Below are 16,337 nucleotides of genomic sequence, written 5' to 3'. Positions count from 1 at the left end.
TAGGTTGATCAATTCCAATAATAAAGTATCATAGATAAAGATAGTTCTATTTTATTTTTAATGTTAATTTTTTAACTAGCATCTTAAAAAATAGTTGTAGTCTTTCATTTTTCTCATGTACTTAAGAAACCTAGATTTTAATTCTAATTAAATATTATTTATTTTATTCAACATATATATATTTTTAAAAATCACTCATACTATAAAGCGCAGTAGAGTCTACGTGTTTTATTTTAACTCATTTTATAATTGCGTCTTACATGCATTTGTTAGGGCTTAGGTAAATTAAAATTATCATTATTGCAGATTCTAAGATGTTAAAACATTAATGTTTTTCTACATTCAGTTCAAAATGAGAAAGTCAACTACTATTATTTGTTATTTACTTTTCTTTTTAACATTTAAGAGAAATGACTAATAAAACATGACACTTTTTCATCATCATCATGTTTAATTTGATGGGAAATATCTTTAGTATATATAAAATTAAGAGATTTATAATAGAAACAAATATTCATTATAGACTCAGTAAATCTAAAATAAGGGGTGGAAGGCTTTTAATATAGACAATTTCAATCTTATAGACAAGGTGATATATGAGGAATTGAGAACCTTTTTGAATGATATCCACACTCCCTCCTTCTTAGAGTCTGACAAACCTATATGGGAAAATAATCCAAGTGGAGACTTTAATGTTAAATCAGCCTACAATAGGATAATTGGGAAGGTGGGAATGTGAAGTAGAAGAATGTTTGGCATTCCTACTTTCTCCCCAAAATCAACTTCTTTTGGTGGTTTTTTATGCACAATAACATTCTCACTATTGATAATCCTAAGAGACATGACTTTAAAATGGTCAATCAGTATGTGTTATCCTATAGGGAGGAAGAACCTATCTGTCATCTTTTAATCCATTGCCTTTAATCTATGCAGGTCTGGTAGATAACCATTGGCCAACTTAGGGTCTTGTTGGTATCCGATAGAGATGTTCACCATTTTATCCATGGGTTGTAATGTTCCTCACACCACCCCTTACTTAAAATGATTTGGAAGGCCATTCCTTCTATATGTGTTGGAACATATGGAAGGAGAGGAATAACCATATTTTTCAAGATATAGATACCCCCTTGAGAAATGGCTACTCAAATAATGATGGATGTGATCAAGGAGTCAAATTTAACTTGGAAATGGAAACCACCCCGATCCTTGGACACATGTTGAGAGGATTCAGGTGGAAGTCTGGGACATCGTGCAGCTAATTGAGAAATTTTTTAGATCAAGGATACAAGGAAAGCTAGAAACTAGATGGCAACCACCCCCCACCCCCTCCTCCCCCATGAATTGGTGAAAATTGAACTTCGATGGTTCAAGGAGGTGTGAAGGAGTTGTGGATCGAGGACTCATTAGAATGAACACAAAGTATGTATTAAGGGATATTCAAAGAAATATTGATGAGTTCACATTAATGAGGTGGAACACTTGAGACTCCTATACAGTTTGGAGTTAGTGCATAATATGATAATTCAAAATTTAATAGTGGAGGGAGATTCATTATTAGCAATTGAAGTTGTTAAGGGAGATGATAAGATAAGTTAGCATGTTATCTTGATTATTAGAGAAGCTCAAATTCTTCTGAATGGGATGAATGAATTTAAAATTCAACATGTTTATAGATAAAGAAATGAAATGGCAAACAACTTGGTAGGGTATGGACATGAGGCTATTAATGCTCAAGTTTAGGAAAATGAGTACAATCTTTTGGCATTGATTGAATTGATTTCTCAAAAGGAACCTTTTTCAAGTAATGATGTCTACTTTAATTAAAAAGGAAAATATTGCTACCATCATTATGTGCTTTGTGATGGGTACTTTTGGGACCACTAAATTATTAATTAATATGGTGGGATGGGCCATTATGGTTCTCACTTTAGTGGAAGTGCTAGCATCTATAAATTATTATAGAGTTACCTTTACTTTAAATCTAGTAATTATGACTAGTGACAAGAAATGGAACCTTGATAATCAATGCAAGATTTGGGATGATATTTGATTCCATCCAAGAAAGGAACTTTCCAGATTTTGAGGCCAGTTTGTATGGGGGGATTACAAAAGCATTATGACCTAGTAGCCAAGAAATAAAATTTATTCATGAAATTAAGCTATGAGAAAACCAAGTGTTTGGTGAATATTTTTTGTTTTCTCTTTTTCAAGTTGCATTGTCTACTCTATGAAATCTTGGCTCCAATTTTTTCTAGGTGGCTTACATTTAAGTGGGTGAAGGGTATGACCATCGATTTGAAGGAGGGAGATGAGGACCTCATCATTGAGCTTGGATAGGAGAAAGTTATGTAGGGTGCTAATGTATGGATTGACCACCAAAAAATGAAAAGGTTGTGCAGAAGGATAAGGTAACATAGATGCATTGGAAGGAAGGTGGGCTTATTTTAGTCATGTAGAGTATTGAAGGCACGTACTAGAAGCTATCCCTTTCTAATATATATTTGATCTCCATTTTTCTTCATACACGATATGTTTTGGAAGACTTCATTATTCTAAACAGATTTTAAAGTTAAGAGTTTTGGTCAACGCGTTATTAGGAGTAAATTAATAAGACTCGCAACATAGAGTTGGTACTATCCATGAATTATAAATTTTATTGTTTTGGTGTTTAGTATAATGTATATACAATATTTTAAAGTGAGATACAATTAAATATATCTGTTATATTTTTATTTATTATTTATATGCAATTCTCGAGATGATTGTAATTTCTTGACTTTACCTTATATTTTATTGTTTAATATATTGATATTGTTGTATATTCTTATATTTAGTTTTCTATTGAACTGTTTTAATTTAATTTAATCAAAATGAATAAGAAAGTTATTCTATTATCAATTGAAATATTGTTAAAATTTTCAATATTTTTTTGAAATATTATTAACAATAAAAAATAAATATTTTAGTGAATAATACTACTTAAATTTCATGTAAATTATTTACAATGCATTATTTCTAAACTTAATATCAACTTTGTGAATTCATTTGAAAATTATATAAATTTATCAAATTATAATTCAAGTATTCTTTATTACTATTTTTAAAAAAATATTTTTAAATATTATTACTTAATCTTCTAGAATCAACTTGTCACTTAAAATTTCCACTAATATAAATTGAAAAGTCCTAACTGTATTGAGTAAAACTTTGTTTCCAAGCAAACAGAAAACATATTTCTAGATTTGTAAACTAGTAAAGAGTTTATCCACTAATTAATGTTTTTGGGGTGGTGCAAATCAAACTCCCAAAGATAATTAAAAATTATTGATTTTGGTATTTTATATGACCAATCAAAGTTGGCATTGAAGACTCTTATTAGATATTTAAAGAGTTTTTTTTTAAAATGTTGACTTTATATTGGTCAACAAGTTTCTAAGAGTAAATATGCGAAGGCAAATGAGTTTGCACTTACGAGTCATCACAAATGGTATATCTTTTTTAGGGACAAGCTAATCTCTAGACAAAATCTACTGAAGACAAAACAAAGTCAAACTTTTATTTTTCTAGATTCATCAAAGCTTAGTGATTTTTTTCATTTTTTTTGTTGTTTTTGACTACAAACTATGCAGATCATGAAAATCAAATGCTCAATTTTTTTGAAAAATCTATGACGTGTTCGATATTTTGAAAATTGGTCAATTATACAGTTTGTAGGGAAGATAGTCATGTCCTCTCTTTTGTGATTGACTTCATGCTAATTTAAATTGTCATTATCACAATTTTTCCTACACTTAAATAGAACAATATTAAATGATTATTATTTTTTATTTTTTAATATTTTGTAATTTAAAAGAAAAGATGATGTTAATAAAAAAAGTGGATTTAATTATTCAAGATAACATTAAATTGTATAGTTTTTATTTAGATGTAATTGGTGAATACTTGTTACTTATTTTTATTTAAATTTGATTCTTGATATATATATATATATATATATATATATATATATATATATATATATAATGGGTTGAAGTCTAGATTAATTATGATTATTCATTGTAATTAATTACTAGTATGTGCTTACCTCGAATAGACTCAAACCCAAGACGAGGCTAACAAGTTATTATTGTGTTGTAGGTTCTTTCCTAATTGGTTCTTGATATATTTGAAATCATGACATATTTTACTTTTAAATTGATAGAAAAATATACATATTTAATTTTTTAGTATTATTTCATTTTAAAATACTATTAATTGAAATATATCGCTAATTTTATAGGAAATATATTTTTAATATAATAGAATAATTTATTTTCTATTCAAAGAAGAAACTTAAATTTAGATGCTACAAATCTAGTTACAAAATACAAACAACAAAATAGTTGCTTAAAATAAAAGAAACAAAGAAGGGACTTAATGTGGGCTATAGTTGTAGCCTTTAGAAATGAAAATGCACAACCTAAAAATTTGTTGATCTTAGGCACTCCTAATATTAAATATTAAAGAGGAAACAATAAACGATAGTTGTAGCATTTAGAAAAGCAATGTTATATGTTACAACATGTTGGTCTTAACAAATCCAATCAACAATTTTTGGTAAAAGAAATAGGTCTCAACTACGATAGTAATTTAAAACATATTAATACAAGATAATGTGCCATGAGATAAATATGAGAAGCATCATGGTTTGTAGGAGCAACTTGTTACTTATAAAGAACATACATTACAAAATATGCCAATAGATGAGAGAACTTGGAGCGCAAGAATTGTGTTGAATTATGTTCATACATATGAGATCATACCCTTGATCTAATAGAGAATACCTTCAATATGCAGTGTAATAGCATCTTTTTTTGTAGTTCAAATCTCTTAAAGAGGTTTTTATGAAGGTCATTTGTGTTAGAAGAAAAGAGAAAATTGTATAGATGTTGATCACATAAGGTGAAAAGGAGTGTGACAAGGAAGCTAGATATCAAAACATCCAAATTAATTTATTGATGATAAGTTGACAAGAGTTAAATATTGTGTTTTGATTTGAAAATTGTCCTAGAAGAAAATCCTTCCATCACCATATCAATGGAAAAGAATAGGTAGGGAAGTAAAAAACTTGGTCCATAACTCTCTAAATATGCACGCATAAAGTTAGATATAAAAACTATCCTAAGAATATTCATGATATAGAGTTCCTTTAAAGCATAATCCCAATTTCATCTATTTAACTACTCACAAAAATTTAACTCAAAATCTTTTATAAAAAAAAATAATTCTATCTAATCTTGAAAAAAAAAATCAAATTATTAAATTTTATTTTTTAAAATAAAATATAGAACAATCTTCAAAGGGACAATTTTTTTTCTCCGAACATCTTTGTATTTATTTACGTTTTCGTTGACTATTTAGCTAAGACATGTGATATATCTTCCTTATCCACGAATTCCTGTCCATAACACGGAAACTCGTCTAACATATATTGTTATTCAACTGAATACGTCTCGTTCAGAGTTTCCCAGAAAAATATTTAATGTATTAAGAGATTCCAATTTCGTATCATGTCTTCAAACGCGACGTTGATGGAGCAAAAGAATTACTTACATAACAACATAAAATGAAAGAGATCTGACGAATGATTTCAGAAAAAAACAGTTTAATATAGATTCAACGCGTTTGGACTCCATGATTTCAAGGTCAGTGCAATCCTAATTTGAAAGGGCCCTCCCTAAAGTTTTGTGAAATTTCTAAGAACTTAGCGGCTGTGGGGTAGCCTTCTTTGAATTTGTGTACGCTTTGGACTCGTTCCACCAAGCAATACGAAAATTTCCACACACAAAATTCCAATGATTATGCCTTGCTCTCAATGATTGAAGTTACTATTCATATCACCTAAGGGAGCCCTTCAGCCACAATAAAACCCCATTGCTCTCTCCATAGTCTTCACACAACGGTTTACACCTTTTCTCCAACGAGGAAATATAAGGGCAGTTTAGTTATTGACCTGGACTGCACACGAAGAGATGATGAAGACTAATGCTATTACTGCATGCATTGTCTCGCTTGTCTTGTGTTCGAATCTCACCAACGGGCAGCTCAGTTCAACGTTTTACGATAAGACGTGTCCAAAGGCACTCTCCACAGTGAGAGCCGCCGTGAAATCTGCAGTTGCCAAGGAGAAACGAATGGGTGCTTCATTGCTACGTCTTCACTTTCACGACTGTTTCGTTAACGTAGGATTCTCCCTTTTCTTTGACGCTATTTCGTTTCATGATGTATTAGATTATTATTTCAATCTAACGTTAATTTTTCATCTTCAAATTTTGCATTGATTTGCAGGGTTGTGATGGGTCGATTTTGTTGGACGATTCGTCAAGCATTACGGGAGAAAAAACGGCTGGTCCTAATGCTAATTCCGCGAGAGGATTCGACGTTATAGACACCATCAAGAGGCAGGTGGAAGCAGCTTGCAGCGGAATTGTCTCTTGCGCCGACATATTAGCCATTGCTGCTCGTGATTCTGTTGTTGAAGTAACTGATCATTTCCCTATCTGCCATGTTTATCTTTTCTAGTATAAATCGATAGTATTATCGTGGGAGGGATTGATTTAAAATTATAGTATAGTACAAATGAGGGTGAGATTGATCCCAAATAACTTTGGTATTAGATTGATGGAAGAGACACAATATTAGTACTGATCAGAAAGAATATAATTTAATGGATTGGCAGTTGGGAGGTCCATCGTGGGGAGTACAACTGGGGAGAAGAGATTCGAGAACTGCAAGCGTAAGCGCTGCAAACAGTCAACTCCCAGCACCTACATCCAGCCTCAGCACACTTATCTCGTCTTTTAGTAATAAGGGTCTCTCAGCAAAGGATATGATAGCCCTGTCAGGTACATTTTTGTTACATATATCGCATAATAATGAATTTTAATATGGTCATGAAGAGCCAACTAAAATTGCATTATGTTTGTTAAAGCACTGGCTGTTTTTTATTACTTTCAGGGTCTCATACGATTGGTCAAGCGCAGTGCACCAATTTCAGAGCTCACATATACAACGAGACGAACATAAACAGTGCATTTGCCACTTCTTTGAAGGCAAATTGTCCAAGCGCTGGTGGTGACACTAATTTGTCCCCCTTAGATGTTCAAAGTCCCAATGCTTTTGATAACAAATATTACGCAAATCTGATAAGTCAGAAAGGACTTCTTCACTCTGACCAGGAACTCTTCAATGGAGGCTCTGCTGATTCTCAAGTGAGGACCTATTCTAACAATCAGAATAAGTTCTTCGGTGATTTTGCAGCAGCTATGGTGAACATGGGAAACATAAGCCCTCTCACTGGTAGCAGCGGAGAAGTTAGAAAGAATTGCAGGAAGCCCAATTAAGAAGTGTTATTTCCAGGCTGTGCAGTGCCTTTTAGTTTTGTATTACTAGGCGATGTGATATGAGCTTGTAGAGGATTGCCTTCTTATTGGGAATTTCTACGCTCGCGAACCGTCAAAAATAATGTACCCAATATTATTAAATAATCTAGTTTTTCTTCTGTAGCAGGAACGTTGTTTCTTTCAGCAAGAGGTTCAAAAAGATCATAAAATGCTTTTTAAAAGAAAACAGTTCAAATAAGAGAGATTTATTAGATAATCATCACTCGAAGATTTAAAGATTGTTATTTATGCCTTTTATCTAGTACATTTCTAAGAACAGGAGCATGTTCCATAATTTATTCGTGAAATCAAGTTAAATGTGCAATTTTATTATGTAGTTTTTTTTTCCAAAATTTTATCTTGATCTTTGCTATGATGTAATCAAACACTATAGAGCCCTAGTCTAATGAGAAAAATAGCGCCAGTCTAAAGGATAGTTCAAAAGAAATTAGCAAGTGATAAATTCAACCAAAGATCATAATAAGGAAAATAGCACCAAGTCTTAAGGATAGTTCGAAAGAAATGAGCAAGCGATAAATTCAACCAAAGAATATAATAAAGTACGAGGTAAAGAACTAGAAACAAAAAAAAGAATAAATGAAACTAGTCCACAAGAATTTGAATAGGGAGAAGATCAAGTCCTTTCGAATATTCATTAAGCTCCTTGATCTTATCGAGAAATTTTCCCTATTGAAAGGATGCACAACAACATCTAAAAGAGGCCCCTTCATTGCTAGTGATAACCACCTACAAATGTTCCTCCTTCTTCCTTCACTTGGCTCTCTTTTCTTCTACCATGGCCTATAGATTAGTGAAACAATGGGTAGTCTTCTCAATCATTTGTTTTCTTTGATTTGTATTTCTTCTCTTCTCAAAGAATAAGAGCTTTGATTTCTACAATTTCATCTCCTATGAATTTCTTATTGTGTATCTTCTACAAAAAATCTTGTTACCCCTAAACACTTGCATCCCCATTATTATGCCTCCACTCCCCTACCTTCACTTATGCCTATGGAATAGCTTCAAGTTTGTTTATTTTTCTCCTTGTAGTTTTCAATTGCATTGTAAACTCCAGATTATCCCAAATAAAATTTAGTTGATAAATTTTAATGAGTTACTCAAATTATATATATACACACACTTATTCATCTTCTACAATGTTCTAAAATAAAACAATAGTTGTATAACAAATATGTATGTTTTCAAATTTAATAAAACTAATCCATAACAATCAACGACTGTAATACAAAAAAGTATTAAACCAATGAACACTTTAACAGAATCATTTTTCCAATCAAAATTGTGTGTGTGTGTGTGTGTGTGTGTGTGTGTGTCTATTATATATATACACACACTAATTTTTTGAAAAATTTATTTGAAATTTCAAAACAAAAAAATCTAAAGATGCTTATTCTCATATATTTTAACTTCCTCATTTTTTCTTTTTAGTCAATCTATTTTCTGAGCATGTGTAATTCCAATATTAAATTGTAAAGTATTCTCCTATGTTGACACACATTTGTCTAGTGATTGACATAAATATCAAGGCGATAATCATGCATTTCTAACTATATGAGCATCTTCTATTACTATAAAGTTAATCACTTGAAGAAGGCTATTAGGTTGATCAATTCAATTAATAAAGTATCATAGATAAAGATAGTTCTATTTTATTTTTATTTTTTATTTTTTAACTAGCATTTTAAAGAATAGTTGTAGTCTTTCTTTTTGCTTGTGAAGCTAAGAAATCTAAATTTTAATTCTAATTAAATATTATTTATTTTATTTAACATAATTTTTTCTTTTAAAACTCACTCACACTATAAAGTCTAATAGAGTCTACGTTTTTTATTTTAACTCACTTTATAATTGCATCTTACATGCATTTGTTAAGGCTTAGAGAAATAAAAAATTATCATTGTTGTAGATTCTAAGATGTTAAAACATTAATATTGTTCTGCATTTGCTTACTAATGAGAAAGTCAAGTACTATTATTTGTTATTTACTTTTCATTTTAACATTTAAGAGAAATGACTAGATAAAACATAACACTCTTCATCATCATCATGTTTAATTTAATGGGACATATATTGACTATATATTAAATTAAGAGATTTCTAATAGAAACAAATGTTCATTATAGACTCAATAATTCTGAAATAAGGGGTGGAAGGCTTTTAATATAGACAATTTCAACCTTATAGACAAGGCTATGTATGAGGAATTGAGATCTCTTTTGAATGATATCCACACTCTCTCCTTCTCAGAGTCTGACAAACTTATATGGGAAAATAATCTAAGTGGGGACTTTAATGTTAAATTAGCCTATAATAGGATAATTGGGGAGGTGGGAATGTGAAGTAGAAGAATGTTTTGCATTCCTACTTTCTCCCCAAAATCAACCTCTTTCACAATAGCATTCTCACTATTGATAATCCTAAGAGACATGATTTTCAAATGGTCAATTGGTGTGTGTTATTCCATAGGGAGGAAGAAACTATCTCTTATCTTCTTCTTTTTTTGATGAATAGTCCCTTCCTTATATTTAAAAAAATACAATAAAGCTACATATTCACAAAAAAAGGGGCCAGGGGAAATAAGATTACCCCGTGAGTTGATATGGCCATAGGCCAAAAATCAACTATTCATTAAAAAAACCTTATAGAAAACATTAGAAAATATAGAAATCCTCAAGCTACTAGCACAACGCTAGCTGGGGGAGGAGGATCCTTATCATTAGAACCCCACTCGAGGGTGGGGTGAGTAGACAGCTCAGGGGGAGCCCATCTGCCATCAGTAGTAGCAACATTATCCTCATCTCTCTCTGCCTTAGGCCTAGGATGTATTCTATGCAGGTTTGGCAGAGAATCTTTGGCCAACTTGGGGTCTTGTGGGTATCGAATAGAGGTGTTCACCAATTTATCCTTAGGTTGCAATGTCCCTCACACTACCCCATAATTAAAATGATTTAGAAGGCCATCCCCCCCTAGATATGTGTTGGAACATATGAAAGGAGAGGAATAACCATATTTTTAGAGATATAGGTAACCCCATAGAAATGGCTACTCAAATAATGATGGGAGTGATCAGGGAGTCCAATTTAACTTGGAAATGGAAACCACCCCCACCCTTGCACACATGTTGAAAGGATTGGGGTGGAAGTTTGGGACATCTCGCAACTAATTGAGAAATTTGATAGATCAAGGATCCAAAGAAAGCTGGAAACTAGATGGAAACCACCCTCTACGCCCTCCTCCCCCACAAACAGGTGAAAATTGAACTTTGATGTTTCAAGGATGTGTGAAGGAGTTGTGGCTCAAGGAATCATTCAAAATGAACACAAAGCATGTATTAGGGGATATTCAAAGAAATATTGACAAGTTTACATTAATGAGGCAGAACCCTTGGGACTCCTATAGGGTTTGGAGTTAGTCATAATATGAGAATTCACAATTTTAATAGTGGAGGGAGATTCACTATTAGCAATTGAGGTTGTTAAGGGAGATGATAGCATAACTTGGCATGCTATCTTGATTATTAGAGAAGCTCAAATTCTTTTGAATGGGATGAATGAATTTAAAATTCAACATGTTTATAGATAAATAAATCAAATGACAAACAACCTAGTAGGGTACAACCAAGAGGCTATTAATGCTCAAGTTTAGGAAACTGAGTACGATCTTTTGGTGGTGATTGAATTGATTTCTCAAAAAGAACCATTTTCAAGTAATGATTTCTACTTTAATTAAAAAGGAATGTATTGCTACCATCATTATGTGCTTTGTGATGGGTACTTTTGGGACCACTAAATTATTAACTAATATGGTGGGATAGGCCATGATGGTGTGCACTTTAGTGGAAATACTAGTGTCGATAAATTATTATAGAGTTACCTCTACTTTAAATCTAGTAATTATGACTAGTGACGAGAAATGGAAGCCCGATAATCAATGCAAGATTTGGGATGATATTTGATTGCATCCAAGAAAGGCACTTTCTAGATTTTGAGGCTAGCTTTTATGGGGGAATTACGAAAGCATTATGACCTAGCGACCAAGAAATAAAATTTATTCATGAAATCAAGCTATGAGAAAACCAAGTGTTTGGGAAACATTTTTGGTTTCTCTTTTTCAAGTTGCATTGTTTGGTGTGTGAAATCTTGGCTCCAATTTTTTTGGGTAGATTACATTTAAGTGGGTGAAGGGCATTACTATCAATCCAAAGGATGGAGAGGAGGACCTCATCATTGAGCTTGGGTAGGAGAAAGTTATGGAAGGTGCTAATGCATGGATTGAACCACTCGAAATTGAAGAGGTTGTGTAGAAGGATAAGGCAACATGGATGCATTGGAAGGAAGGTGGGCTTATTTTAGTCATGGAGAGTATTGAAGGCCATAGTGAGATGATGACTTGACCATTTATGGACTCATGGAAGAACCGATGGGTTAACATTAATGGGGTATCATTTGAGGTTATAGACTAATGCTAATTGTCTGACAATGGAGGGAAAAAATTGAGGAAATAGGCTAGGGTGGCAGACACGACAAGCCTAAGGAAATGTTTTCATTTTGATGAAGCCCCTATTCATTTTTGTGGAGTATCTTCCCATAAAATCTTCTGAAACCTTGGGATATGGTTTGTTATGTCATCATGTGATACATAACCATGGAAGATAGAATCAAGGCATGTTACTACTACCACTTTCTGATCTTGAATCATTTTAGGAATAAGGAATGTATTTCCTTTCCTTATCTGCTTTTACATTCCATCGAAGATTGTGGGAGGACCATTAAGATAAGAAGAAAGGAGGGGAAAAGGTATTCTATTTATTACCAGGCCTTTATTTTTTGCCTCTTTAAATTATACAAATTCCTTCACCCCCAAATCCTAAGCTGAATCCCTATGCCTTTGAAATTAACTAAAATGGGTCAATGTCCCTCCCCCTCAACTTGAACCTAGAGTGAGAGGGATTCCATTACTTCTTCTTATAAGATAGAAATGGAAAACATCGAGATCCTTAATGTTGAGAGTACTACTACCACAATCAGGAAGGGGACCAATAGGTCAAATAAAAAACTCAAAGGGAAAAATCCCTTTCCCAATCCTAGTCTAGTTAAACCATATAATTCTTCTTTGACTGATAATTTTGGAAAGAAGTATGGCCCTAGACCCAAATAAAAAGTCACTAGAAGGAACTATGGGGAATAGGAGGAGGTCAAAATTGATAGTGAAAGTAAAAATGTGGAATTAATGGAGAAGGAACTTAAAAACCCTTTTCCCTCTAGGGTTTCTCACACCTTCAAAACAAAGACCGTTACCTCAAATTTAGGTATAGCGAGGAATTTCGGTGAATGAAGTATAGCTACTTCACCTATTAGAATTGAGAACATGGGAAATCAATTAAAAAGAAAATGTTACTAGGGGAGAGGATGAGGTGGAATCTAAACAAATAGTGAGAGATTATATCCAGTAGGAGGGAGCTACTATTGAAAGACATACAACAAGAAGGGCAATCTGGAAATTGAGAAGCTAGAAATGTGCATTTCTAACATAGTCGAGAAGAATGCAGAGTTGGGAGATAAGTTTGATAGGGTTACTAATTTCTTGATGCAGGTGATGCATTCAGTGACCACCACCCTCTACCTCATGCAAACTAACAAGGAATACATAGACGATTCAAAGAATATGGAGATGACTAGGTCACTGTATGATTTCTTGGCTGGTGACTAGTGATGACTCCTTTTGGAGAATCCAAGGAACCAAAGCAAGGAGGATTAACTCCTACTAGTGTACTTTCAGTTTAGTTTTTTGTTATATGATTATTAAGTTCATGAATGCCTTGAGGGTTATCTCTTTTAACTCTTACTAGACTGGTTTAATGGCCACTGTAAATTATTTGGCCTAGTTTATATATAGCATTGACTATGGTTTTTACTTGTAGTAGGTTTTAAAATACTCTAACATGGGGATTTTAGATATTTAAGAATGGGGTTGGGTTGTTGTATGGTGATGACTTTTGAATGATGCTTAGTCTATGTCTTACGTTTTTATGGGCCAAACCCCTTTTTAATTTTTTTTATTATTAAAAATTAATGTTCATAATCCTTGATAAATCAACAAATATTAAGTTAAAAATCACTTTAAAATGGGTCAATCTTATTGCCTTCCCAAATACATTATAGAAAGCATATCTATTTATAAAGGTTTGTGAACTATCTAGAATGCCAAAAACATTCATATATTAAACTATATGATATTACATATTAATACTCTAGTAAGCAGTGATGGCAGGCTAATATAAGACAACTAACTACTAATAGTAGACGCTGCTTGACTAAAAGGTAGATGATAGAAATTATTATGCACATATTGTATAGATTTTTATTTTAGATAATTTAGGCATGACTTTCCCTAGCTTAGTCAAATGTAAAAATATATCAATATTTAGTACAAATGTAGCTCAAATTAAACTAATGGAGAAATAAGATTATAGACATAATAAATAGGGCAATGTATTTTTGTACAAAATTAAACAATGACACAATAAAATGGCTCAACTTTGTCCTTTTATATGATACTTTAAAATTGTTCTTCAATTTTCATTCTGATGAAAACTTGTTATGGAAAGAGTGGTCTGATTCCCAATAATATTTGTATGCATAAACTAAAACAAAAAGCAAGCAGGGAAAGAAATTCCTAGCAGAAACATCCACTAGTAGAATTTTGGGAAATAAATGAGTACGTGACTAAAAATTTTAGTCACAAGACTAAAACTGTAAGAATTTTCCTTAGGGAAAAATTCACTGAGGAACTAAGAACTCAAACAGAACCACAACAATAGACTAGAAAGAGAGAGTATGATCAGAATGATGATATATTCATTCAATATGCATTTAGGGTACACTAGGAGTGCCTATATATAAAGGCCTCTGAGATACATCTAGAATGCCTTAGAATTAGCTACATGATAAGTCATACAACCAGGCACATGTTCACCAGATATGGGTTATCCTCTATTAAGTGATAGGCCAACACTGGGGCAAATAATAAAGAATTAATGATTTATAATAAAGTTTGGCTGGTCTATAAGTGTCAATCATAGAGTGTAAGCTTGTGAAAGGTGTCTGAGCAATATGACATCAAGGGATGAGAGTTGTGATTTGAGTGATTATGAATGCAACTAAAACACTCAAAAATAAACTTGTGACAAATCAAAATGGTTCTGTGACAGGAACTGTCACTTTCAATGGCAAAAACTAAAACACTTAACTCTTAAAGTAATCTATTCTAACAAACAAGAATAATACATGAAGATGAAATTAAGATCCAAAAACTTATAGTAAATAAATAATATGCTAAGATATGATATTTAAAAGTATCATTATTTACAACTAACCAACATATGAAAATAAAATGGATTTAAAGACACTGTTTAGTAGATAATTTGCACGAATCTTTAGTATTGAATCTCATTAATTTAACTATAATTGTAATCAAACAAAATAACCATTTCATATTGCTTAGAATTTAGAAATTGATTCAATCATATGTATTGCAGGATAATCTACTAGATAATACGTAAGACACCACACAAAATACAAACTTCTAACTAGTGCAAAATACAAAATAGTCTCACTAGACATTCCAAGAGTGGGCCCTTCCTCTGGTTTGCAAGGTGAGTGAAGAGAAAGATGCCTATTTATGTGTGTTTGATCGGAAAAAAAAAATTTGATTCCTTATATAAGAAATGGAAAATAATACATTCCAATCTACATTAGGCTACTTTATATATACATAGGTTAACAAGTTTATAACTGTAGGCTTAACAAAGAATAAACACTACATAACCAATCTCTACGAGAAATCTGCATTGTGAAGAATTAGCAATTTGTTGTTATCATGTAATGTGGAATAATGTTGTTTTCATTCATCTTTATGGAACCACGAGCTTGAAGTGGTTATAAATATAAGAAGAATCATATCAGTGTGTTTCCTATCCACATCCAACATGGTGGTTGATATTAATCCAAATCTTATTTCCATCTATTGTTTCAGAGAAATGGTTTTGAAAACAGTCCTGTTGTAATAGAGTACAAATATTGAGCAAATCTGGCTAATGGGTACAATTATAATAGAGTACAAGAGTACAATTATGAAGTAATAGAGTACAAATTATTTGAAAATGGTTTACACATAATAGAGTACAATTATAATGTAACATATTAACTATAATATTAAATACTACTTAATTATATTAAACTATATGTAACGTTATAATGGTAAAATGGAATGAAATGGGATACAAATGGAATAGAGAAGTATGTAGGAAAGTGTGTAAGATAGATTAAAATAGAAAATTAAATAGGCTATAATTGGCTCTCATCATTAAGCATGAAAGAAAGTGCGATGATGAGAGGATAAGCCTACTAGGGTGTAACATGCAAATCAGTGTTGCAGACAACATGTACTAAAAAGGGAGTGTGAATAACTATGTTGTCTACATGACAACTCAGCGAATGATGAAAACTCCAGTGTTGTAGACACCATGTGCTGAAATAGAGTTGTGTACTTCTATGTTGTTAGTATGACAACTCAAAAAAGCTGCACAAACTCCTAAGTGTCTCACAAAATAAAATAATAAAATAATGAAAAATAATAAAATAATGCATTAACCTAAGTAAACTTAAGTAAGTGTAAATAGTAAATACGTATTTACACCAACATCCCTCCTTAAGTGCAACTTAGGGAAATGCCCTTAAGCTTACGAAAACTAGGATAAAATACAAGATGGGTCCTGACTACTAGGCCATGTTAGGTATCGATGTACATAATGAAAATCTAGTCTCTCATAAAGTAGAGAAAGAAGGAAAACCTCATGGGAAGAACTCTCCCCCAAAAAGAGAGATAAAAGGGGAT

General features: G+C 32.1%; 1 protein-coding gene across 2 annotated transcripts; it reads left to right on the top strand.

The window, feature by feature from the left end:
* The first annotated feature begins 6,011 nt into the window (after nucleotides 1-6,011).
* On the top strand, nucleotides 6,012-16,093 carry LOC149565959 (peroxidase P7-like). Of its 2 annotated transcripts, XM_089817306.1 has the most exons (5): nucleotides 6,015-6,221; nucleotides 6,328-6,519; nucleotides 6,719-6,884; nucleotides 6,997-7,378; nucleotides 16,066-16,093. In XM_089817306.1, the coding sequence occupies exons 1-5, from the start codon at nucleotides 6,015-6,017 to the stop codon at nucleotides 16,091-16,093; spliced, it is 975 nt and encodes a 324-aa protein (XP_089673432.1). The 2 variants fall into 2 exon arrangements, with proteins under 2 accessions (XP_089673433.1, XP_089673432.1); XM_089817307.1 differs by lacking the exon at nucleotides 16,066-16,093 and having other exon boundaries at nucleotides 6,012-6,221; nucleotides 6,997-7,382.
* The last annotated feature ends 244 nt before the right edge of the window (nucleotides 16,094-16,337 follow it).

Source organism: Cupressus sempervirens, chromosome 3 (genome assembly GCF_028749045.1).
Source record: "Cupressus sempervirens isolate cs-2001-9-10 chromosome 3, ASM2874904v1, whole genome shotgun sequence".
NCBI lineage: Eukaryota > Viridiplantae > Streptophyta > Pinopsida > Cupressales > Cupressaceae > Cupressus > Cupressus sempervirens.
The sequence above is the reverse complement of the archived record's forward strand: the minus strand, read 5'-3'. Positions and strand labels throughout refer to the sequence as shown.

Bases quoted from the DNA above. Each gene is read 5' to 3' on its own strand.
- LOC149565959 (XM_089817306.1), top strand. From the start codon at position 6,015: ATGAAGACTAATGCTATTACTGCATGCATTGTCTCGCTTGTCTTGTGT. The intron at 6,222-6,327 runs GTAGGATTCTCC...ATTGATTTGCAG, and splicing joins TTCACGACTGTTTCGTTAAC to GGTTGTGATGGGTCGATTTT. The intron at 6,885-6,996 runs GTACATTTTTGT...TATTACTTTCAG, and splicing joins GGATATGATAGCCCTGTCAG to GGTCTCATACGATTGGTCAA.